Source organism: Petromyzon marinus, chromosome 48, assembly GCF_048934315.1.
Source record: "Petromyzon marinus isolate PM22_M1 ecotype Great Lakes invasive population chromosome 48, UKy_Petmar_22M1.pri1.0, whole genome shotgun sequence".
NCBI lineage: Eukaryota > Metazoa > Chordata > Hyperoartia > Petromyzontiformes > Petromyzontidae > Petromyzon > Petromyzon marinus.
In genome coordinates this window covers 9,929,772-9,953,288 of record NC_133714.1, presented here as the reverse complement: position 1 = coordinate 9,953,288, position 23,517 = coordinate 9,929,772, and the positions used below count along the sequence as shown (strand labels likewise).

The 23,517-nt window shown below is 55.0% G+C and overlaps 1 protein-coding gene across 2 annotated transcripts in view; it reads left to right on the top strand.

The window, feature by feature from the left end:
* SLC60A1 (solute carrier family 60 member 1) overlaps positions 1-23,517 on the top strand; it is a 37,409-nt gene that overhangs the window by 5,397 nt on the left and 8,495 nt on the right. For both annotated transcript variants that reach the window (XM_032972287.2, XM_076074525.1), the window contains exons 2-8: positions 965-1,219; positions 16,071-16,266; positions 16,540-16,785; positions 17,331-17,475; positions 17,978-18,090; positions 19,131-19,304; positions 22,986-23,133. In XM_032972287.2, the coding sequence (XP_032828178.2) occupies positions 990-1,219; positions 16,071-16,266; positions 16,540-16,785; positions 17,331-17,475; positions 17,978-18,090; positions 19,131-19,304; positions 22,986-23,133 (1,252 nt within the window). In that variant the 5' untranslated portion in view covers positions 965-989. The remainder of the gene's footprint in view (positions 1-964; positions 1,220-16,070; positions 16,267-16,539; positions 16,786-17,330; positions 17,476-17,977; positions 18,091-19,130; positions 19,305-22,985; positions 23,134-23,517) is intronic.

Sequence of the window (23,517 nt, the reverse complement as noted above, 5' to 3'; positions counted from 1 at the left end):
TTAGTACTGCAGTAGTACCGTCTGTTAGTACGGGGGGGGGGGGAGGGACATACCCTCCCCCCAATATTCAAAGATGCTCAAAATGCCCCCCCCCCCCCCAATATAACAAGAAAAAGTTACAAAGTAAAAACAGAGCAATGTAATACAATACACTGTTAGACATTATTGTAAAAAATGAATAAAAAGTCCATCCCATGCGTTAGTGAATTTTGTTATATTTTAGGCAGGAAATTCGTTTCAAATTTAGATTTGGTCCCCCCCAATGTTGACTCCATGACTACGGCCTTGGTGGACTGCAGTCACACGGAGTCGCTCTCCACGTGGTTCTAAGAACTCCGCTGGCCCACGACTCGCATTGCCCAGCCGTAGGCTTCCTTAGACGCTCCCTCTAATCCGCGATGTGTTTACCCCACTAAGAAGGATCGCGAACCACCCCGCGGTAACTCTACACGTGTACCGGCTCATTGGGTAGCAGCAGCAGTAGGATCTCGCTTTTAATATCGCAGCTGTTCTTGCCCATCATCGGGCATCGGCGTCGTCATTTCCACCTCTTGTTACTCCTCTTCCTACATCTCTGCTGCGTTCGCGAGACGTTTAGTTTGAAGTGTTTTGTTGTTTTAATTATTTGTGACGGTACACAGCGTTGCTTGCCCCTTAACTGTGACTCTTAAATACGCAACTGTTGTGAATGTTAGGTTGGTGTCCGAGTTTGTATTTATCCTGGAGGAATCCGATGAGCTATCAAGCTCTTTTTTTTTCCTCCACAGACGTCCATTCGGGGCGGGTAACACTCAGTCTGTGCTCGCGCTCCCGTTACCTGGGCGAAACGTGGGCGAGGGTTTGCCCCAATCCTGGCCACTTGGCACGACAAACTGAATACATGAAGTGAAGTCTGATCTCCCTCCAGACTATAACTCCCCAATGTCTCCTCCACCTCCTCCCTCCTCCTCCCCCGGTGCCCCAGAGGCTCCGGTTACTGCTCGGCAGGCATGGCCAGGGATCCCGATGCATGGGTCCTCTTCACGAGGAACCTGCAGGCCACGCTCACCTACTGCAGCGTCTTCTTCACCTTCGGCCTGTGCGCCTCCTTCCTGGGTCCCACGCTGCTGGACCTGCGATGCCAGACGCACAGCTCCCTGGAGGCCCTGACGTGGGTGTTCTTCTCGCAGGCCCTCTGCACGCTGCTGGGCAGCGTTCTGGCCGGAATGCTGCTCAAACGGTACGTTGCCTTAAATTTCGATTTAAAGCTTTCGTGACTGCAAGGATTCGTCTTCTTTGGTTCTTTCGGTAAAGTCACAAGCGGCCTTGTGTTGTGGCCGAAACGCCGTGAGAATATTATTGTGTTATTTTATTTTATCAATTTATTATTTTATTCTCATTCTACGTGACTTTACCGAAAGAACCAAAGAAGGTACGTTGCCTGTCGCTCTCTCGCTCGTTCGTTCGCTCTCTTGCTCTCTCTCTCTTTTTCGTGATTGGCGTTAATTTATTTTTAATGACAGTTGAGCACAGGAACAAATTCCTCAAACGTTCAGCCGCCAGCAAAAAAAACAGCACTGTAAAATGTTTAATTAGGTAACTGACAAATTCCTTCAATTACTCAAGGTTACATACTCGTATAGAAACCCAAAGATTCTAAAGTGAGTTTATGGGTCTATGTGAGCCTAAGGGTCTTCATGTAAGGCTATGGGTTTATGTGCGAGTCAATGAGTCTCTATGTGAGTTTATGCATCTCTGTGAGTCTCAAATGCAAGTTTATGGGTCCCTATAAAAGTCTATGGGTCTCTCTCTCTCTTTTTTACGATCAGAGGAAACAAGAAGATGCTCGGTGTAGTCGGCACTTTGCTCCGTTCATCATTTCGTTTATTTTATGCTTTGCTTTATGTAAACCCCCGCCCCCCCCCCCTTTAAATGAAAGACCCGACAAAATATTTTTTTCTTATTTTTTTCTGCTCTCCTTACTCTCTTGCTCGCTCTCTCTCTCTCTTGCTCTCTCTCTCTCTTGCTCTCTCTCTCGCTCTCTCTCTTGCTCTCTCTCTTGCTCTCTCTCTTGCTCTCTCTCGCTCTCTCTCGCTCTCTCTCTTGCTCGCTCTCTCTCTTGCTCTCTCTCTTGCTCTCTCTCTCTCTTGCTCTCTCTCTCTCTTGCTCTCTCTCTCTCCAGCAGTGGATCTGTCGGGCCGTCGGCCGTGGTGATGGGATACGCGCGTGCCGCTGGGGGATTCCCAGTCGTGTGAGTTGGGTTCAGTTTGTGTCGGGGAGCGTGAGTTTATCCGTTGCTGGGTGCGTCTCGGCGATTTTATTTCGTCTCCTGGCCGAGTAACCCGGGGCTGGCCGGAGGGAGTGAATCAGGCGGCCAGCTCGGGGTCCCGTCGTGTCGTGCTGTGAGCAGACGGATCGACTCGCCATTTGACCGCTGAAGTTTAAAATGCCAGTCACGGGTCGACTCGGACCCTTCGCACCGCTCTGTGCAGAGTGAACGTTGGTCGTCCTCCGAGGACCTCGATTATTGACAGGGCAGAAAGACTTGGTGCGCCGAGTCATTATGAGGCCGAAACCGGTCTACAATTCTCTATTTTTTTTTAATGCAAATGTTTATCGTAGATTTCTAGATGACGTGTGCATTGTGAAATGCCTGGCTTCGTTGGTAACCGAACTTGATGAACCCGAAGGTGGCCAGCGACCTGGGCATTTGCACTTCAAGTGTAGAAACGGCACTTTTGACGTTCACAGTGAACGATTTTATTTCTCTGCGTCTGGTAGCAGGGGCCGTGGAGCGGGAGGGAAGGGAGGAGGGGCTGGGAGGGAGGGAAAGAGTGGGGGGGGGGGGGAGAGGAGCAGGGGGAGGGAGGGGAGGAGGGGGAGGGAGGGTGTCAGGGCGAGAATGGAGCCGCGCCGGCACGGCTCGGATCCCGTGTGATGGTTGTTGCGAGGGGCGACTCGCAACGACCACGTCGGAGACTCCGAGCCGTCACGCCTGAGGTCCCTGCCCCCCCCCCCCCCCGGCCCTCGGTTCGGTGCCTTAAAGAAGAAGAAGAAGAAGAAGGGGGGGGGGTTACGATTTACGCAGACCAGCGGCGACAATAAACTGGGATAAACGCCTGCGGTGGTCGCTGTTGGCGCATGAAGTCCGCCCGCCCGCCCAGTGCGCTCCCAGAGAGACTGACAAGGGCAGTGATGGTGATGATGACCACGGGGGGTGGGGGGGGCGGTCGCGTAGCGGCGGCACCCGGCCAGGCTCACCGCAGAGACTCCCAGAAACCGCTTTCTGTGTCTCTGCGGTGAGTCTGGCTCCTCTGGCTCCTCTGGCCCTGCAGGGAGCCCGCCAGCTCGTGTGGGCGGGGGGTGGGGGGGGGGGGGAGCGCCACTGCCCCCCGAGTTGTTCGCACGTCCCCGTCGATCGTGCTCCTCCTCGTGTCCGTGCGGTGGCGGCGGCGGCGGCGGCGTGGAGCCTCCTCGCCGGCGGAACTTCGGGGGAGCTTAAAATATCTCGGCGTTAATTGCCGCGCGGCGGTTAACATCGTCGTGACGATGTTAACCGCAAGAAAATTTGTGTCGGTTATTTGTGTCGGTTATTTTTAACGTTAGCACCACGGAGAGCGATTTGACAGTTTGTTCAGATGGACGAGTCCATCTATGTTCGGAGAAGAGGAGGGGGAGACGAAAATAATGGATGCGGTCTGAAAGCCACCGTAAGCTGCGGTTTTCACACCTGATGATGATTGCTTGTGTTGCAGTCGAAACATCGTGAGAATTGTATTGTTTAATATTTTTATTATTTTATTGTTTCCCTTCTACGTGGTGCTGACTTTACCGAAAGAACCAAGAATACGAATCCCTGCGGTCACGAGAGCTTTAAATCAAAATCGTCGCGACGGTTTCGCGTCAACTCTCGGCGGACGAAGCACAACTGCGCTTGGCCGCCCGTCCTCGCGGCCGCCGCCAGCGGCCGTGCCGGACCTGCCGCGGGTATTTCGCGTTTGCGTCGTAATTGCAGCCGTGTCACGGGGGGTGGGGGGCGGGGGGGGGGGGTGGGAGAGGGGGCGAACAAACGCCGCCCTCCTCCTGGGATGCCCCTCGGCGAGCGAAGCTTCCAGTCCTTCCAGGGAACAGCCTCGAAGATTTTGCCGCAGAACCCCCCCGCCCCCCCCGCCCCCGACCCCCCACCCCCGCTTGGGCCAAGCAGAGCGCTGTAACCACCGGCGGTAGCAAAACTCTCGTCGCACAGACGCGAGTTTTGTGCGACCAATGAGAGTGTGAAGCGTTTGAGGAACTCGCTCGTCCGCAGCTGTCATTCTGCGTGTTCGGCCACACCGAGGGATTGGGAGCGGTAACGTTGTTCCGCCTCTCGTGGTACCGGTGAGCGAAACGCCGCGGCTCAGAGACGACGAAGGGGCAGCTTCATCGTCTTGCTGGTGGCTCACCGTTTGTCAGTCGCATGATGTTTAGTTTTAGTTTCGCGATTCCGCTCGTTTACCCAGGAAAGGCCTCGCCGAGTCTCGGGGCTCATTTTCAGGAGGGTCCTGCCAAGTTTTTCGCAGTAAGGGGTCCATGTTGCGTCTGCTGCTGCTGTATATCCCAATATGAGTAATTTTCAGGCATTGGGATGTTTTGGCCAGCACTCATGACATTGCGTGGCTTTAGTTTAGCTATGGGAGAACACTGGAGCACCAAGAGGAGACCCACGCAGACCAGGGGTAGAGAGAACGTGCAACCTCCACACAGACAGCCGCCAGGGTCAGGAATTGAACCCAGGCTCTTCTTGCTGTGACGCAGGAGGGTTATCACGGCCGCCACCGCCCAACGAATGGCCGCATTCTATGCCTTTTAGATTGCATAACCGATGGGCGGGACTGTCTGTTACCAGGTGGAGAAACGCCCTTACGAAGGGAGACTTGGGTAGGCCGATGACAGCCGACGGAGTGGAACAAAATGACAGATGGAAAAGTCACTCGCGCAGCAGAATTTGTTGAAATAATTGCCGTGATTGCGAAATGAGGCGGAAATGGCCGCACTCGGATAACTTTCCGAACGGTATCCGGGGTCTCGAAGGGAGACGGCTCGGCTGGGGTCAAATCAGGTGGAGGGGTTGTGAAATGAAACCCGGACTTCGTCGATTTTATGGCCCGGTCACCGGTGAATGCTGCCCGCTGCAACCAAAACGGTGAACCGCGGTTCTCAGCAGTTGGCTCGAACCCCCCCCCCCCACGCACGCGGGGGGGGGGGGGGGGATGGTTACTGCTCAAACAGCCGCGTAGACAATTCGGGAACCCACTTTCTGTGCTGCCACACACCCTGGCTGCCTCGCAGCCACGACCAGTTGGGAGTTCAAAAGACCCGGTCTCCAAAGCGCCGGGTTACGGATGTGCTCCACTTTATGAGCCACACACTGGAGTCGATCGCTCGCTCAAGAAATGTAAACGACGCTTTAAAATCATCGATCAACCTCGCCAGCATTCCCAGTGTCGGTGAAAGCAACATTCCAGGCCCAAGTGGCCTGTTGTGCGTTGCCAACCCATCGGGCAGCAGTGAGGCCGACACAGCCGGAGGCTGGTTTCATGCTCATAGGGACTCATCAGTGTGGTACAGTCATCATTGTTCACTGCTGCCATGTGGCTCTGAGAGCCCCATATATGGAGAAGCCTCGTACCTGTACGTTATAGGGACGCCCCGAGCAAATGCCGAAAGAAAATAAACAATTCTAATCTGTAAATGACGCTCTCTGAGCTGGTGGTCTCAAGGATAAAATGGCCTCGCATTCAGTTCTGTTGAGTTGGTGGTCTGGACAATGCTGAGCGCTTTTGTACGTGCAATGCTACACACCTGTGTGCGCGCGTGTGTGTTGGTAAACCTACGCAAGGCTTTTTGATTGAAAGCTTTCGTGACTGCAGTGATTCATGTTCTTGGTTCTTTTGGTAAAGTGACGTTGAAGGGAAAATAAAAAATAATAAAAAATATATTTATAATAAAATATCTTATATTCTTAGTTTTTTCGGTAAAGTCACGTTGAAGAGAAACAACAAAATAATAATATATATAAATCAATAAAAAAATTCTCACGACGTTTCGACCATAACTCAAACGGTCGTCTTCAGGTGTGTTGGTTCGCATAAATTTATAAATAAAGAAATGCGCCGTTTAAAAATAAATGTATGCGAACCAACACACCTGAAGACGACCGTTTGAGAGTTATGGTATAAACGTCGTGAGAATTTTTTATTGTTTTATATATATTTTATTATTTTGTTGTTTCTCTTCAACGTGACTTTACCGAAAAAACTAAGAATATGAATTACTGCAGTCACGAAAGCTTTAAATCAAAAAATAAAATATCTGTTTTATTATTTTACCGAAAGAACCAGGAACATACTACGCAAGGCTGTTGAGACAACAGTGTGTTCGCGCTTTGTTGAGATTCTGTGCCGCATTGCCCGACAGCAGCTGGAGACAGGGGCTCCCGGTTAATTAATTTTAATCGAGTGTCCTTCATGCAAAACTGCATCTCACACTGCTGCACAAGACAACAGCAGGACCATACAAAAGGAAAAAAATATATATATATTTTGCCCCTCGCAAGACAAATAGCGCACCCAGACCAAGGTCAAGTCAACTAAAGGCCGAATTAAACAAAAAGGTTTCTAGATGGGACTGAATAGCGTGGCAGGGAACGCTGTCGCTTGTGACCGTACTCCACTCCACACCACGTTCCGTGTTCTCCACCAGGAGCTTGGTGTCCCCCCCCCCACCCCTCCTTTTCAAGAGCGCTTTCATTCCGAACTATTTTAAGCGTTTTCTTAGGTTCTTTCGGTAAAGTCACGTAGAATGAGAATAAAATAATAAAATAACACAATAAATTCTCACGACGTTTCGGCCACAATGCAAGCGGCCGTCTTCAGGTGAAAGCTCTGTCGGGACGACAAAGCTCTGTCGGGACGACAGAGCTTTGAAGCTCTGTCGTCCCGACAGGTCTGTACCTTTCACCTGAAGCCGGCCGCTTGCGTTGTGGCCGAAACGTCGTGAGACTTTTATTGTGTTATTTTATTATTTTATTCTCATTCTACGTGACCTTACCGAAAGAACCAAAGAAGATGAATCCTTGCAGTCACGACAGCTTTAAATCGAAATTTATTTTAAGCGTTGCTGATGATTATTTATTTCCCGGTAGGCCGGACGAGGCACGGTGAACTTCCGTTTTGGCGTCGCCCGCGCCGAGATCGGTGACGGATCGCTCGCCGCGCGGTTGCCCTGCCGTATCAAGAGGCTGGCCCCTGCCGTAGAAAAGTCTCTGCAGCCAGTGGTTGAAATTCCACGTTCTTATGGCAGAGGCCAGCTGCTCCAGACTTCCCACAGAGCAGTACTCATCCAATGACTCCTATAGAGATAATGGCGCGAGGTGACCCCTTGGCTGGGATTTGAACTCAGGACCCCCGCGGGTTACGCGATCTGACTGTGGTGCCGCGCGCTGGCTGGACGTGAGAGAGAGAGAGATGGACGGTGCGTGTTGAGTGGTGAGTGGTGCGTGTTGAGTGGTGAGTGGTGCGTGTTGAGTGGTGAGTGTTGAGTGGTGAGCGGTGCGTGGTGAGCGGTGCGCCCCGATGGCGGTCGCGTCTCCCAGCGAGAGTTTCCAAATTGCTTGCGCATCCGCTCGCCCGCCACCGGCGCTGGTCCGTGTGTCCGTGTGTCCGTGTGTCCATGTGCGTCCGTCTCCCCGCACCTGCTGCTCGCGAAAGGCGGACGGTGCGCCCGCACACAAAGCTGTTTGCGCGCGTGCGGCTGCACGGATCGCCGAGCGAGCGAGCAAGAGCGGAGTGTGCACAGCGCGGCTTTCATTTCCTCGCCTCCGCCACCGCTGCCGCCGGGGCTTTCACTGCGAGTGCACGGCTCTGTTGGCACACATCCTGGCTTTTGTTGAGCGTGCGGGCGTCGATCGTGGGGCGAACGCACGCCGCCGCCGGTGACTTTCCGCGCCCGTGACTTGAACGCACGCCGCGTCCGAGGCTGCATTGGGTACCGCGAAGGGTTTTAAAGTAAATGTTATTGGCGGTGGGTGTTCGTCTCCGCATGATCACCTTCTTCGCATCGCTGGGTTGCTTTATCGTGTGCAGTAGGTCGCACGCTGCCGATTGCCGGCGATGCGGCGTCTGACTCCAAGCGTCGTACTTTCGTAAGCGTACGGTGACTTCGCCACGATTCCGAAACGCGAGAGAAATGAACCAAAACGCCCCAGGGCAGGGGTCGTTTGGTCTTCTCTCTTCAGACTTGCTGAGCCTTTCGTGGGTAAACAATTTGCAGTAGCATTTTTGTTATTATTATTATTATTATTTTGGCTGCTGCCGATTTGAAGTGAAACATCCAAGCAGCGTCTTGTGTGCGCCGGCCGGCGTGACCTCCCCCACCGCGGTCCCGCGCACCGCATCACCTGGGGCCACGCGGCCCCCCAAACCTTCGCGACCCTTGGGGGGGTGCCTCAGACGACCTCGGGGCCCAGCTCAGGCTCTCTCGGGCCTCGTACGCTTGGACGCGAAGGGCTGGGCGTGGTGCTCTGCATTGTGAATCCGGCGAACCCGAATTGGGTTCTCGGCCACAGCTTAACGTGAGTGGCGAGCGACAGCTGATCCGGTAGTGGCCCCCCCCCCCCCATCCCTTCGCTGAGCCGCACTGACCGGTCAGAAACAATCCCAACGACTGACACGGCGTGGGGAGGATTTCACGCAGCAGTAGATTGAAAAAGGACCGCGAGTTATGTTTACGATTCAAGAAAACGTTTCGGAGTTTCCGCGCTTTCAGCAGGGCCTTGCTGCGTGAGGCAGCAGACCCCGGACTCTGACCCGGATTGTTTCTGGCTGTCACAATTGAACTTCTCCCCAGCCCCCCCGCCCTCCGCCATGCCAAGAATCTTCGTCTCGCACGTGTGCGGGTTCGCGTTGCCGGCGCCGACGTGGCTGCGTTTGGTTATTTAATGAAGCCACTCCCAGCCGCGGCTCTGATTGCATTTCCCTGCCAATGTAAACATGAAGGCTTTAAGCAGCAAATATGATAATTTGATCATAATTCAGATTAATATGATTTCGCTCGGAGCCTTCGCACCATCGTATTCGTTCGGATTATCACAGTTTCAGGTCAATTTTTGATTATTTGGGGGGGGGGGGGGGGGTGGTTGGGGTTGTGGATTTTTGGGTTATTTAACAATTGTGACGTCACCCCGTGTCATGTGACATCGCTCTTATTTTTATGACATCACTCTTGTTGAGAAAAGCGTGGAAGTCACATTGACCACGTTGATCCTACGTCACCGCATTAATTCTCGTACGAAATCTTCCGCGAGTGGACCGGATTTTGGGATTTTTTTTTTACAAATAGCGGTAGCTCGTGTTACGTGTGCCCTGCCACCTTAACGGGCGCTCGCTAACGGCGCCCTCCCCTGCGGTGAGTTCGACAATGAGCCGCGGAGCTTCCGAGCCACGGACGATAGCTGCTGCCCGCTGGGTTGGCGCTCCGCTGGGTGCCTTATTGTGGAGCCTGCTCCTGTGCCAGCGGACGCCGGCGCGTGCACTACGAGCGTCAAGGAATGCGACGCTGCGAAGGCTCACGGCAGGCCCGCTCGTGGCGAACCGCACTCCGTGTTGGAGTGACCTAGGACGAGAGGATTGCAGTGCAGTTGCCCAGGAACCGCTGGTGGGTTTTGGTGAATGCGCAGAAGCCGCGTGCGTTTCTGCACGTCCCTCCGTTGCTGCTGTTTGACGCTCGATGTCTTGGGGGCCTGCGCGTCCGCAGCCCCTTTGAGGTGATGCGAGTTTTCTCGTCGTGTTGCAGGCTCTGTTGAGCTCCAGCCGAAGAAGAACTTTTCAGCAAAAGGTCCATTCACCCTCGGAAGGGCAGCAGAGCGCCAAACGCACGGCGGTACAGACGGGAGTTCCAGCGACACGAACACGCGACATTACAGACGTGCAACACAGCGACAAGAACAGTGGAGGGGGGTACCGTCATCACGGCGCGACCCCTTGACGTCTCCCCGCGGGGGCGTTCTCCCACGGGCACCCTCGGCGCGAGGTTCGACCGAGCGGTGAGCAACTCGATAGATGAAGAGGCGGACGAGCCACTGCTTTGGCGCCTCGTCGAGGAGGGGAGGGGGGGGGGGAGACCCACCCACCCCACGCTGCGTTGCCGCTCCGCGAGTTGCCTCGCGAGTCTCTCGGCAACGTTTGCACTTTGCCTGCTGCGGCGCACCGCCTGGAACCACCACCCCTTGACGCGCCGTTAACGCGTTGCACCGACACCGGCGCGGTTTACATTGGCAAACTAACTTCCCTGTTCGCGCTCCGATCGCGATGGGGCTCTGCTCATCTCCGTGAGCAAGCCCCGAGCCGGCGGTGTCAGTTCCACGTTGCTCTGGCCCGGAGTCTGTCGCTCCACAGGAATCGCTGTCGGCTCCACGGAGCCCAGGGTCGATCCTTGCTGTCTCGATGGGTTCGTCTCAACTTGCGATGATGTAACGCGTACAAGCAACGAACAGCAACTCCTCCAAAGATATAGGAATAGGTTTTACCCTTTTAACTGGCACAAAAACTGACACCTTTATTCAAGGCGTCATGTTTGCAATAACCACAACACAAGCAGTCAAAATGCAAACAAAAAAGACAACTCTCATAATAATATGCACAGTCCTTGAATTTGATTGGTCCACACCCGAGACAGCTTTCTTTAGAGCCTAGTCTCCAAATATGCTGGTACTTGTTTGCACGATGCTGGAGGAGGGTTGCCACCCGCTAAGCACAAAAACCCTGCCAAGAACGCGCCGTGACGAGCGGCAGAGCGGCGAGCCCCAACACGAGGCGCGTCGCTCACCTCGCGCAAGCAGAGACTCTCAATGTCCTCGCCCCTGAGAAATCCCGGACAGGTGGCAACCGCCAGCCCGGAGTGACGATGGGTGGAGAGAACCCTGGGCCGGGCTGTGCGAGTTTTGTCGACTTTGGACTTTGAGTCGAGCCCCGCATCCGGGATTGAGACAAATGCGAGCGCGTGGGGGGGGGTGGAATCTGTGCGAGCGCACTGCGAGGGTGACCCCAACGACTCACGGAGGGGTCGCGTGGACTCGGGGAGCGGAGCGGCGGTGCTGTGGGTCGGACGCCGTGCCCTGACCCCCTCAGCGACCTGAACCGATCCTGTCCACCGTCCCCCCCCCCTCCCGCACCCTTTGCCAGCCCTCACTGGTGAAGTTTGGTTTAACAACCGCCACAACGTGGGGAGGCCTTCATCCAGCAGTGGATTGACTCGTTGGGACGTGTGTTGCTCGCCCGTGTCTCGGCTCACACCGCACTGACCAGCGTGGTGAAGAATGGCCAAACAGCCCCCACGGCTGCGTAGGGCGGTTAGTGGTTGGGCGTTCCTTCGGCGAAGGGGGGGGAGGGGGGTGGGGGGTGGGGGTGAAACCCCCGAACGCGCGTGGCTCGATGGTGCGATCAGAAAAACGAGCGGCACCTGGGGCGGCACCTGGGGCGGCACTTGGGCGCCCAATCGCCAACGCTTCGAGATGCAGACGCAGCAGAGGTTGTTTGTTAGAGTTTGAAACGCCCTTTAATGTTTCCTCCTTGGCAGTGTAAGCCATTGGACCGGCCGGGCAAGGCGCAGGACTGGTTTTCTCAAGTTCAGCCACGTGTCGGAGTGCGTGGCGGGGTGAGCGGCGGTGTGAGGCTCACAGCCATAGGCGGGTGTGAGGATCACAGTCACAGGAGGCATGAGCCTCTCAGTCACAGGCGGTGTGAGGATCTCAGTCACAGGAGGCGTGAGCCTCTCAGTCACAGGCGGTGCGAGGCTCACAGCCACAGGCGGTGTGAGGATCACAGTCACAGGAGGCGTGAGGATCACAGTCACGGGCGGTGTGAGCCTCTCAGTCACAGGCGGCGCGAGGCTCGCAGCCACAGGCGGCGTGAGGCTCACAGCCACAGGTGGCGTGAGGATCACAGGCGGTGCGAGGCTCACAGGCGGCGTGAGGCTCACAGGCGGCGTGAGGCTCACAGCCACAGGCGGCGTGAGGCTCACAGCCACAGGTGGTCGCCAGCAAATGACGCAGAGCGAGAGAAGCCAGACAGCGGCGGTGGCGGTTGTCGTGGTGGCGGTGGCGGCGGCGGTGTTGGTGGTGGTGGCAACGCTGCTGCTGCTGCATGTGGCAGCCTGTAGTGATCCCACGATGTGGAGGCAGCAGCAGCAGCGAAGGGGGCCTGTGGATCACGCACAGATGTTTCGAAAGTCCCTTCCCGTGGCTGACGAGGAGGTGCCATACCCTGGCTCGCCAGTAGAAGGCGGGACAGGAAGTGGACTAATCTCCTTTTCTTTCCATCTGTACGGGGATCGAATGTTGCCCCCTTGCGTCTCGTGGATTTTCTCCGGTTTCTTCCTACCTGTACAAACACTCGTACGTTGGAGGAAAAAAAAAACATCTTAAAATAAAAACCCAATGAAGGATCCTCCTGAAGAAGCGGCCTTGGACCCCGCGTGGCTCTGCTGGACAACGATAAGACGAAGGGCTCGGCGTGTCGGGATCATAGAGAAGCCTGCGGCCTGGCTCGCCGTGTCAAGACCATTGCACCGTAGCAAGCGGGTAACGACGACGACACAAAAACAACAGTAACAGTGATAATAATGCGATTCGTAACGTGCACGATGCTCTTTAACTTCGGCAAGGTGGCTCCGGGCTAGAGCGAGTGGTTCGCACATCGGAGGGAAGGTTGCGAGCTTGTGGCATGCGCGGGGGGTGAGGCTTACGGTGTAAAAATTTGAAGAATCGGAAAATGCCACGGTATTTGCATGAAGTGCCGAGTCGACGCATTTCGACGAGGTCATGCCGTAGGGGGGGTAGTGAGCTAAGACATGGGCGGCCAATCGCACGGGGAGGGTTCGGAGGGTCACAAGACGGACAGCGTTACATGGATGATCGTTATTGTTGCTTCGTTGCGAAACGGTCCGGTCGTTGGGTGTGGTGGTGGGTGGCTGGATCGCCCTCATGCCCAGCCCACCCTATGCCTAGCCCACCGCATGCCTAAAACAGCTTTTGTTCAGCCAGATAGAGGGAGCTAGACGGGCACAACACGGGCTAGAGAAGAGTTTCAATTTCAGTTTCTTTATTTTGGTATAGCCCTGCGAGCCATTCGGCTCTTTAAACGGGTGCAACCACAACAAACAAAAAAAGCAAAAACACGAACAAGAAAACATCTTAAAGTGCCTACATGACTGTGCAAACAGAAAATCCATGAAAAAAAACAGCAAAATATTCCTGAAAAAATCACCGTACACCAACGCTGTGTGCAAAAAATCCCAGTGGGATGCAAGTCAAACAACAACAACCACAAGACAACTTAGATTAAGGCCATCAGTCTAACTCCGTACTACAACAAAACAAACATGTACAAACCAAAAAAGTTTTGGAAATCACTAAAAAATAAAGCCATAATTGCAACGTAACAGTGATCATAGGGACTGTGACCGAATTTTTACAATAAACTACATAAATGACATGTAGCACCAAATCCTAGAGCCATAGCTGGCTGCATGAGTTACTCCAAAACAACAGAAGCATCAGTCGGAGTATCAAATTTTTCAATGCACCTTTAAGATCAGCACGCTAAATCAAAATACAGATAATACTTTGCAGCATCACCCGGAGCGAAACATTTTATTTTACGCCAATGAATAGCAGTGGCAGCTAGGGGTGTACAACTTCTCGAGAGCAGTTTTGAGAGAAGATCTCATTGGTAGCGATTCAAGTTGCAGTTTATTGGCAATAGCATTCCAGACCCTGGGGGCATCAATAGCAAAGGCCCTTCCTCCAGTTTTTGTGCGGCAATAGGGAATGTGAAGCTGGTAAATGAGCGAAGACCTGAGGTCAAATTTGTTCTTTGAAACAGAGAGGAGATCCAGCAGGTTGTCTGCGGATTATTTTGTAAGTACATCGTGAATAGATAAGATCTGGTGCACAAGCCGTCAAACATTAAGAGATGTTAAGTTTGACCCAATGTAGACATCACAGTGGTGAGTGCTATATGGACAGTTCAATGTAAATCTTAAGGCCGAGTGATAGATGGAATCAAGCTTCTTCAGTACAGTACTTGGGGCTGATTTATACACGATGTCCCAGTAGTCAAGTAGAGGCAGTATGGTAGCTTTTATCAATTCCAAACGGAACATTGGGGGGAAGCAGTGCTTGTGTCGATACAGAAAACCAATTTTTATTTGTGTCTTTTTACCAAAATAATCAATGTGATGTTCAAAATTCAGTTTTTAATCCAGGTTGACCCCTAGATACTTATAGATCTTGACTTGCTCTATTTGATAATTATTTAAGGAATGTAATTGGGGAAAAATAACTTCCTGCTTTAGTCCTGGTGAGAAGCATAGCACCTTGGTTTTGGAGGTACTCAGGACTAGTGTAAGAGCAACTAGATGATGTTGTAGTTTGTTGAAATCACCCTGTAGCTTAGCAATCACGTCATCCGGAGAGCGGCCAGCAGTAATCAGTATCGTGTCATCTGCAAAAAGATTTACCCTGGAATGATCCAGGTCAGTGCCCAAGTCATTGACATAAAGAGAGAACAAGTGGGGGCCGAGGATGGAACCCTGTGGAACCCCTTTTGTTATCTTAACACTGTTTGACCTCCAACCATCTGTGAATACAGTTTGGGTGCGAGAAAAGAGGTAATTTTGTAACCATTTTACGGCGTTTTCAGAAAAACCGAGGCAACTTAGTTTACTAAGCAGGGTGTTGTGGTCTACTGTATCAAAAGCTTTGGACAGGTCAAGAAAAAGACAGGCACAGTACTGCTTATTATTATCAAAGCTGCTGTAAATGTGATTCAGAGAGTCTAATGCAGCAGATGTGGTGCTGTATTTTTTCCGGAACTCAGATTGTAGTAGATTGTTGGAGAGATGGAGCGATGTGGCACAGGAGGACGTGGATCTGAGTGGACTTGCCGATGACCGGTACCAGTGGTGTCAAGATCGGCCTCTGTGGAGGAGGCTCATGAAGGACGCTGCTGCTGGGCAGTCGGAGGCAGTCGCCCTCCAACGACAGCGGAGGTTGCGGGAGTGACACTCGCGACGAGTGAAACGCCGGGTGGCTAAATCGCGAGTTGGCACAGTGGGGGGGGAGTACTGCTGGTGCATCTGTCCGTCATCTCGGTCAGTCGACCCATGGCATCTGCTGGGGTCTGTGTCCCGTTACCTCCTGCTAGCGAGCATTTGACACGTGGCCTCAAGGTGCACCTAGCCTGCCACAGGCGTCATGGTGTCGTCACCGCTACATAGCGACGAACGACGGTTGGGGAGGGGTTGTAGTGGACACCCATAATCTAACAATCTTGGGAACAGGGTTGGGAGATCGCAGAAAGATGGGAGCTACGATGAGAATAGGAGACACGTTGCTGCTAGGAATCAAGTTGCCACTTGTAATGAACAGTGGAGAAAGTACGTTTCTGATGGCAAAACATCTCAACTATAAAGGTCCAATTTAAGAATGTAAAAGGCTTTTTTATCTGTTCTCATTGTGAAATGACCGTGTAAAGCCACGTGTCATGATGACCGTGCAAGTCCACGTGTCAATGTGTCAAATCGTGTAAGCGTCCAACCGGTGCGGAGTATCTCTGATGACGCGCGTGTCGGTAACGTAGACACGGGCCGAGGAAATGGAACTAAAACAGGAACGCGTGACCAGGAACGCTTCAAGAAGTGGATTTATACAAATGATGGATTCGTTGATTTTCATCCAGCAGTGGTAGAGACGCTGGTCTGTGGCGGTTGTCGGTGAGCTCGAGGTCATTTGTGTTCCTTTGTTACGGCGCTCGTCCACGTGTCACTTGGCGTTGTTGTTGTTGTTGTTGTTTGTGTTGTTGTTTGTGTTGTACCTGTCACTTCGCCGTTCCTGTTTCATTTTGATGGCCCTTGCTGCTCTTGTATCGTTATAATTCACCGCGGTCATTTGCGGTGGTGTTCGAATTCGCAGTTGTTGCTTGCAGTGTAATCGTGGTTGTGGTATAATAGTTGTTGTGGTTGTTGTGATTGTGGTTGTGGTTGTTGTTGTTCAGAGTGTCGGCGGCGCCGCTGCTCTTCGTGGCGACGCTCTCCGTGTCGCTGCTCTTCGTGGTGGTGCCGCTCTGCTCGCACGTCGTGCTGCTGGCACTCGTGCTGGCGCTCGTGGGACTCTCCATGGGCTGCATCGACACCATCGCCAACACGCAGATCCTGCGCCTCTTCCAGCGCAACGCCTCGCCCTTCCTGCAGGTGCGGCACCGGCGCCCTGCAGGGGATAGAGAGACGGTGGGACACCCTGCAGTTGGGAGAGAGGGCTGCCCTGCACGAGAGGGAGACGCCCCGTGCAGGCGAGACGTGACGGTGCAAAGAGCATTGACGGTGACGACGTTTGGGATGACGATGATGACGGGAGCAGTGCTGTCCGTGACGAGACCAACAACAATAACCCTGGCGACCGCTCCCTCCCTCTCTCACCCCCACCCCCACCCCCCCCCCTTGCCCCCCCCCAACTCTTCCGTCCAGGCTCTGCATTTCTGGGCGGGCCTGGGCGGCCTCCTGAGCCCTCTGATCGCCGAGCCCTTCCTGTCGGACGACCACTGCCTCATGACGGGCAACGCCACGGTGCAGAACTTCTCCAAGCTGGAGTCGCTGCGCAGCGAGCTGGTGCCACACCACGTGGCAGCGCGGCACGACGCCGTCGTGCTGCCGCTGAGCGGGCGCGCCGTCACCAACGTGCAGTACGCCTTCTGGATCATGGCCTTCATCAACGTGAGCCCCGGACCTCCACCCCCACCCAGGCCCCCTCCTACCCACTCAGACACCGCCCCCCCACCCCGACACCCCCACCCTGACCCCCCCCCACCCTGACCCCCCACCCACTCAGACCCCCCCCCACCCACCCACCCAGACCCCCCCCACCCACCCAGACCCCCCCCACCCAGACCCCCCCCACCCACCCACCCAGACCCCCCCTACCCACCCACCCACCCAGACCCCCACCCACCCAGACCCCCACCCACTCAGACCCCCTCCCACCCACTCAGACCCTCTCCCATCCAGACCCCTCCCACCCACCCCGACCCCCCCCCACCCTGACCCCCCCCACGTTGTACGATAAGTGTTCTCTCATGGAAGAACGCGTTGTAGAGAAATCGCGTCGCGTGAAGTGAGTACTCGCCCGCACCGCACGCGCTGCGTGTGCCGAGCGTGTGCCGAGCGTGTGCCGAGCGTGTGCCGAGCGTGTGCCGAGCGTGTGCCGAGCGTGTGCCGAGCGTGTCCTCCGCGTGCCGCCCGCGTGCCGCGCTCGTGTGCAGCTGCCCGTGCCGCTGGCGGTGCTCTTCCTCATGGTGCGGAGCCGCTGCAGCCAGTGCTGCAACCAGGAGAAGGCCCCGCTGCTCGGGGAGGACATCTCCATGGACGACGATGGCGGCGACTCGGGGCCCCACCACGACCAACGAGGTGACCCCCCCCCCCCTGCCCCCCCACCGCCCCCGCGTCACCACGCCCGCGTGGGGGATCCCGCGGGGGGTTGGCGGATCGCACGCGGATTCCGCACGCCCGTATGCGGGGCGCCCCCATCCGTGTGGGTTATCGCAGGCGAAGGTCTCTCCGCACGGCTCGGAAGGGGGCAGTGCCCATCTCTGCTGCCCAGGGGTAGGAATGGGAAGGGGGGGGGGAGGGGGGCAGTGCCCATCTCTGCTGCCCAGGGGTAGGAATGGGAAGGGAGGGTGGGGCAGTGCCCGACGCTGCTGCCCAGAGGCTGCGAGGTTTCTTAGCCAGGGCACTCTTCATTGAGGTGGTGGTGCGATTCTCAGCCAGAAGTTTCTCAAGGGGGCAGCCCATTGTGATCTGGCGTCATAGGCCCCGAGCACCAAACTCGTGTGTGGTTCATCAGCGTTCATCAGCGTCCTTATGTTGCCGTTGTGTTTTTGTTCTGCGTTTTTTTTATCGTTTGTCGTAGGGTCTTCACAACATGGCTTTCTCAACTGTTTCACTGGGCAGAACTTGTCGGCGAAGATGCTGTTCATCCATATATTGGGAATGCTCATTCTGCTGTTCTCTGAAGGAGTCTTGGTAAGACAACATCATCGTTATTATCGTCACTGTCATCAATTTGTGGTCATCAATCTTATCATCATCATCATCACCCTCATCACAATCGTCCTCAAATATATCGTCAACATGGTCACCCCCACCACAGGCACCGTGCGCGTCAGGAGGAGTGTTCACGCGATCCCTGACGCGTGCGCCGGAGTCTGCACCACGGTGTGTTAGCCAAGACGTTAGCATTGAGGGAGGGGGGGGGGGGGGGGGCTCCATTGCCTGCTGCTGACAGAAGCCGCTGTTGACTCGCCTGGCGACAGCCAAGAAGACTTCTTAGTAATAGGTTTTGACCCTTTTATCTGGCACCAAAACTGACATCTTTATTCAAGGCATCATGTTTGCAATAGCTACAACACAAGCAGTCAAAAGGCAAACAAAAAGAGACAACTCTGATAATGATATTGGCACTGTCCTTGAATTTGATTGGTCCACACCCGAGAGACGGCTTTTCTTAGAGCCTAGTCTTCACTGGTGTTGGACCAGAAGACGCCAAAAGGCGTCATCTGGTGCGTGTGCCTGTCTCTGTGTCCTCGTGTCTTTTTGTGTGCCTCTGTGCATGTCTCTGCGTGTATCTGTGTGTGCCTGTCTGTCTGTCTTTGTTTAATCTTTGTGCCTGTCTCTGTATTTGCGCGTCTGTGTGTGTGTGTCTGTGTGTGTGGTTGGGCACGTTTATGTAAATGTGTGTGTGCGTGGGGAGCGATAGTGTAGCGGTTAGCGCTACGCTGCGCTACGAACCCGGTGACCTGGGTTCGATTCCCGCTCACGGGCAACACCAGTGACGATTATCTGAACCGGTCCTGGGCCTCCCCTAGGTCGAATCGGCCTTAAATGAGTACCTGGCGCGGTGTTTAAGCATCGCCACTGGGGAGACAAAGGCGGTCGGGCGTGGTGCTGGCCACCCACCCCCTCGTGTACCGTTCCGGCCTTCATAGGTGCTCGCTAACAGCACTTGCCCCTCCAGTCTGTTAAGGCTACACGGGGGTTCTTTGTCTTTGTCTGTGCGGGTGCAGTCCGAGTTTGCCGGCTTTGTGCACAGCTACTCGACGCACAGCTCGATGCGCATGCTGCCCAGCGAGGCGGCCTTCCTCAACAGCCTCTTCTGGGGCTTCATCACGCTGGGCCGCCTCGTCTCCATCCCCCTTTCGACGCGCGTGCCGCTCAGCATCCTGCTCTCCATCAACTGGGTCCGGCGCATTCGTCTCCCCGCCGGGGGGCTCGGCGTGTCCGTGTGTGGGGAGCGGCGGCGCAGCGGTTAACGCTACGCTGCGCTACGAACCCGGCGACCCGAGTTCGATTCCCGCTCACGGCCAACGCCGGTGACGATTGTCTGAACCGGTCCTGGGCCTCCCCTAGGGAGACAAAAGCGGCCGGGCGTGGTGCTGGCCACCCACCGCCTCGTGTGCCGTGCTGGCCTTCATAGGTGCTCGCTACCAGCACTTGCCCCAACAGTCTGTTAAGGCTATACGGGGGATATGTGTCTTTGTGTCCTTTTGTTCGTGTCTGTGTCCCTGTGTGTGTGCACGGGTTTATCCCAGTGCTGTATTCGGATGCTGAAAAATGACCTGCAAGTCACTCGATTTGGATCACGCAGAGGCAACATCGCCTCCAACAGGAAAACTTTGACAGGACCCCCCTGAAGTGTAGTCTTGAGACTGGGTTAAAGAATCACATCAGTGACGATAAGAATAAAGCCAGACAAGGGGGATCTGCGGATTGGTCGATACGATCCCAGTTGGAGGTGAGAGTGAGAATTCTGCCTGCCACAGCGAGCATGTGCAGTTGACCAGTGAAGCGACTCAATGGGGGGGTTGTCCATGCCAAAGCAAGAAGGCCTCGCGTTGTGTGAGGAAGGCTGCGGCTTGGCTCCAGTGGAGGCCGGAGCGCCAGGCGGAGTGCCCCCAAGCTCTGCGCTCCCGCCCGCCCGCTTGCTCGCTCGCTCAGGGCTGTGGGTTTGGTCCAAGAGCAGCCACTACTTACCGACTCAAACCAAGAGCGGCCACTACTTACCGACTCAAACCAAGAGCGGCCACTACTTACCGACTCAAACCAAGAGCGGCCACTACTTACCGACTCAAACCAAGAGCGGCCACTACTTACCGACTCAAACCAAGAGCGGCCACTACTTACCGACTCAAACCAAGAGCGGCCACTACTTACCAGCTCAAACCAAGAGCGGCCACTACTTACCGACTCAAACCAAGAGCGGCCACTACTTACCAGCTCAAACCAAGAGCGGCCACTACTTACCGGCTCAAACCAAGAGCCGCCACTACTTACTGACTCAAACCGAGAGCCGCCACTACTTACCGACTCACACCAAGCCGTCTGGAGCCACCGCAGCGTGAGCCGACGGCGCTCATTGTCAGTGGCTGTGTCGCAGCGCTTTGCCTCCAGCGGCAGCTACTGCAGTTGATGCGGTGATACGAGCGTGGCCGTGAATGATGATGATTACCGCTCCTCGTGGGTGTGTTGCCATTGTCCCGTCCGCGTTGGTTCCATCGCGCGGCTCTGCGGCAGAGCGAGCGGCTCGGATTCTCGTTGGGAGTGCGGGGAGGCTGACTTGGCCCAATCGTCTCTTTGGGATCGATATAATGCATACCACTTTGTGGCGAAGTCAAGAGCCATTGTGCTATCGATAGACAACTCCGATGATCACGGTTGGCTACGTGTGGTGTGAAAGAAGTTGAACATTCATACATAAGCTTGCCCTCAACAGAGGAATATGGAATTGCTGTGTGTGTGTCATCATGCTCGTATGAGTGATAGTGCAGCGGTTAGCGCTACGCTGCGCTATGAATCCGGCGGCCCGGGTTCGATTCCCGCTCACGGCCAACACCAGTGACGATTATCTGAACCGGTCCTGGGCCTCTCCTAGGTCGACTCGGGCTTAAATGAGTACCTGGCGCGGTGTTTAAGCATCGCCACTGGGGAGACAAAGGCGTTCGCGCGTGGTGCTGGTCACCCACCCCCTCATGTACCGTTCTGGCCTTCATAGGTGCTCGCTAACAGCACTTGCCCCTACAGTCTGTTACAGGCTACACGGGGGGGGGTCTTTGTATGCACACTGTGTGTGTGCGTGTGTATCATGCTCGTACTCTGTGTGTCTGTGTCTAGACTGACTGTGCATGTGTGTGTGTAGACGGTCTGGACCACTGGATGGGTTCCGCAGGATTGGAAGGATGCCCTGGTAGTCCCCCTCTTTAAGAAGGGGGACCGCACAGACTGTACAACTACAGGGGCATCTCACTCAGTGTGCCGGGAAAGGTCCTGGCAAGGATAATTCACCATCGCCTTGCCAGGCACGCTGAGGAGAGGCTTGCGGAGCCCCAATGCAGTTTCAGGAAAAAGTGGTCCTGCACAGATGCCATATTTCCTGTCCGTCTGCTACAGCAGAAGTGTAGGGAATTCAAACAAGACCTACATCTCTGCTTTATTGACCCGGTCAAGGCCTATGATAGTCCCTGACCCTCTGCTCACGATCATTAAGGACCTTCATGATGGTGAGCGGGCCCGGGTAAAACTACGTGGCCGGGAGTCAGAGCCATTCCCTGTACACCTTGGGGTGCGACAGGGATGTCCTCTGGCTCCACACATTATTTAACATTTATTTTGACCATGTAGTTCGTGAAGCCTTCAATAGCTGTACCTGAGAAATTTCCATCTGGTACAGATATAATGGAAGGCTGATCGATGCCCGGGGGCGGTCAAGGGATTGCTCCCTATTGCTCCCTATTGCTCAACCATGTTATGTATGCCAATGATCTGGTAATCGCTGCTCACTCAGAGAAGGAGTTGGAGGCGCTGCTGCTGAACTTGGAGCTTGCCACTAAGAGGTGGGGCCTTACCATCGGCCCCACCAAATTTAAGCACCTGCCCGGGTGTTTTGTGCCCCACCCCCACAACTCCCAATTGGTGATGGGGCAGTTGTGGAAAGAGTGGAGAGTTTTCCATACCTGGGCAGTGTGCTCATGACCGGCTCCGGTTTAACAGCAGAGGTCTTACTCCGAATCAGTCGAGCGGCATTATCTTTTAATTAGTTACGTAACGCTGTGTGGAAGCTACCTGGTCTCTCGCTCCGCACGAAGCTTCAGGTCTTCTCGGCCACAGTCATTCCCTCCCTTCTCTACGCTTGCGAAACGTGGACCCCCCTAATGGAGCATCTTCGCCGGTTGGAAACATTTATGCTGGCCTACCTACGATCCATCCTGAGTTTAACCAGGCTGGATTGTGTGAGGAGCTCACAAATCCTTGAAAGTTCTGGACAAGGTCCCATCGGTGAGCTCCTCCGGCAGGCAAGGCTGCGTTTGCTGGGAAATGTAGCCCGCATGCCCAGCCACCGCATGCCTAAACAGCTTTTGTTCGGCCGGATCGAGGGGGCTAAACGGCCGTGGCACGGGCTAGAGAAGAGATGGAGTGATGTGGTACAGGAGGACGTGGAGCTGAGTGGACTTGCCGATGACTGGTACCAGCAGTGTCAAGATCGGCCTCTGTGGAGGAGGCTCGTGAAGGACGCTGCTACCGGGCAATGGAGGCAGTCGCCCTCCAACAACAACGGAGGGCGGAGGAGCGACGCTCACAACAACGAGCAAAGAGCCGGGTGGCTAAAGCACAGCAGGTTGGCACAGTAGGGGGCACAGGTGGTGCATCAGCCAGTCATGTCAGTCAGTCGACCCGTGGCACCTGGGTCTGCCCCGTGACCTCCTGCCAGCGGGCGTTCGACACTTCACGTGGCCTCAAGGTGCACATAGCCTGGCACAAGCGTCGTGGTGAGGCCACCGCCACTTAGTGGCGAATGGCGGTTTGTTGTTGTAGACTGTGCGTGTAGTTGTTGTGTCTAGACTGACTGTGCATGTGCGTGCGTGTAGATGGGCTGCGTGGCCTCCTTCGCCGTGATGCTCATCTTCTCGCGACACCCCACGTCGCTCTACTTCGGCACGGCCGCCTTCGGCCTCTTCCTCAGCAGCGTCTTCCCCAGCGGCCTCGCCCTCACCGAGGACAGCCTCAACTACCGCGGTGCGCTCGCTCTCGTGCGCCCACTCCACGGTGCCGGGACGAGTCCGTCCAGGCTGACTTCCCCGACCCCTTTTCGAACCCGCCCCCCTCGTCTTCGTGAGCTGGCGGCTGCAGAACGCCCAAAGCGGAAATTCCACATGCCTGTGGCGAGTGATGGTTGTACCCGTAGGATGATCAGTGCATAGTCTTACAAAGTGTTACTTATTCTATCAGTGGGAAGCCATATAAAACTTGACCTGCCTCCCCACCCACACCCCCCATCTAGGTTAACTCAGCCTCAAATGAGTACCTGGTGTGGTGTGTACACACAAGCAGTGAGGAGGCAGCGGTGGCCAGGCAAAGTTCAGGCCATGCCATCGATGATCGTGTGCGCCATTCGGGCCT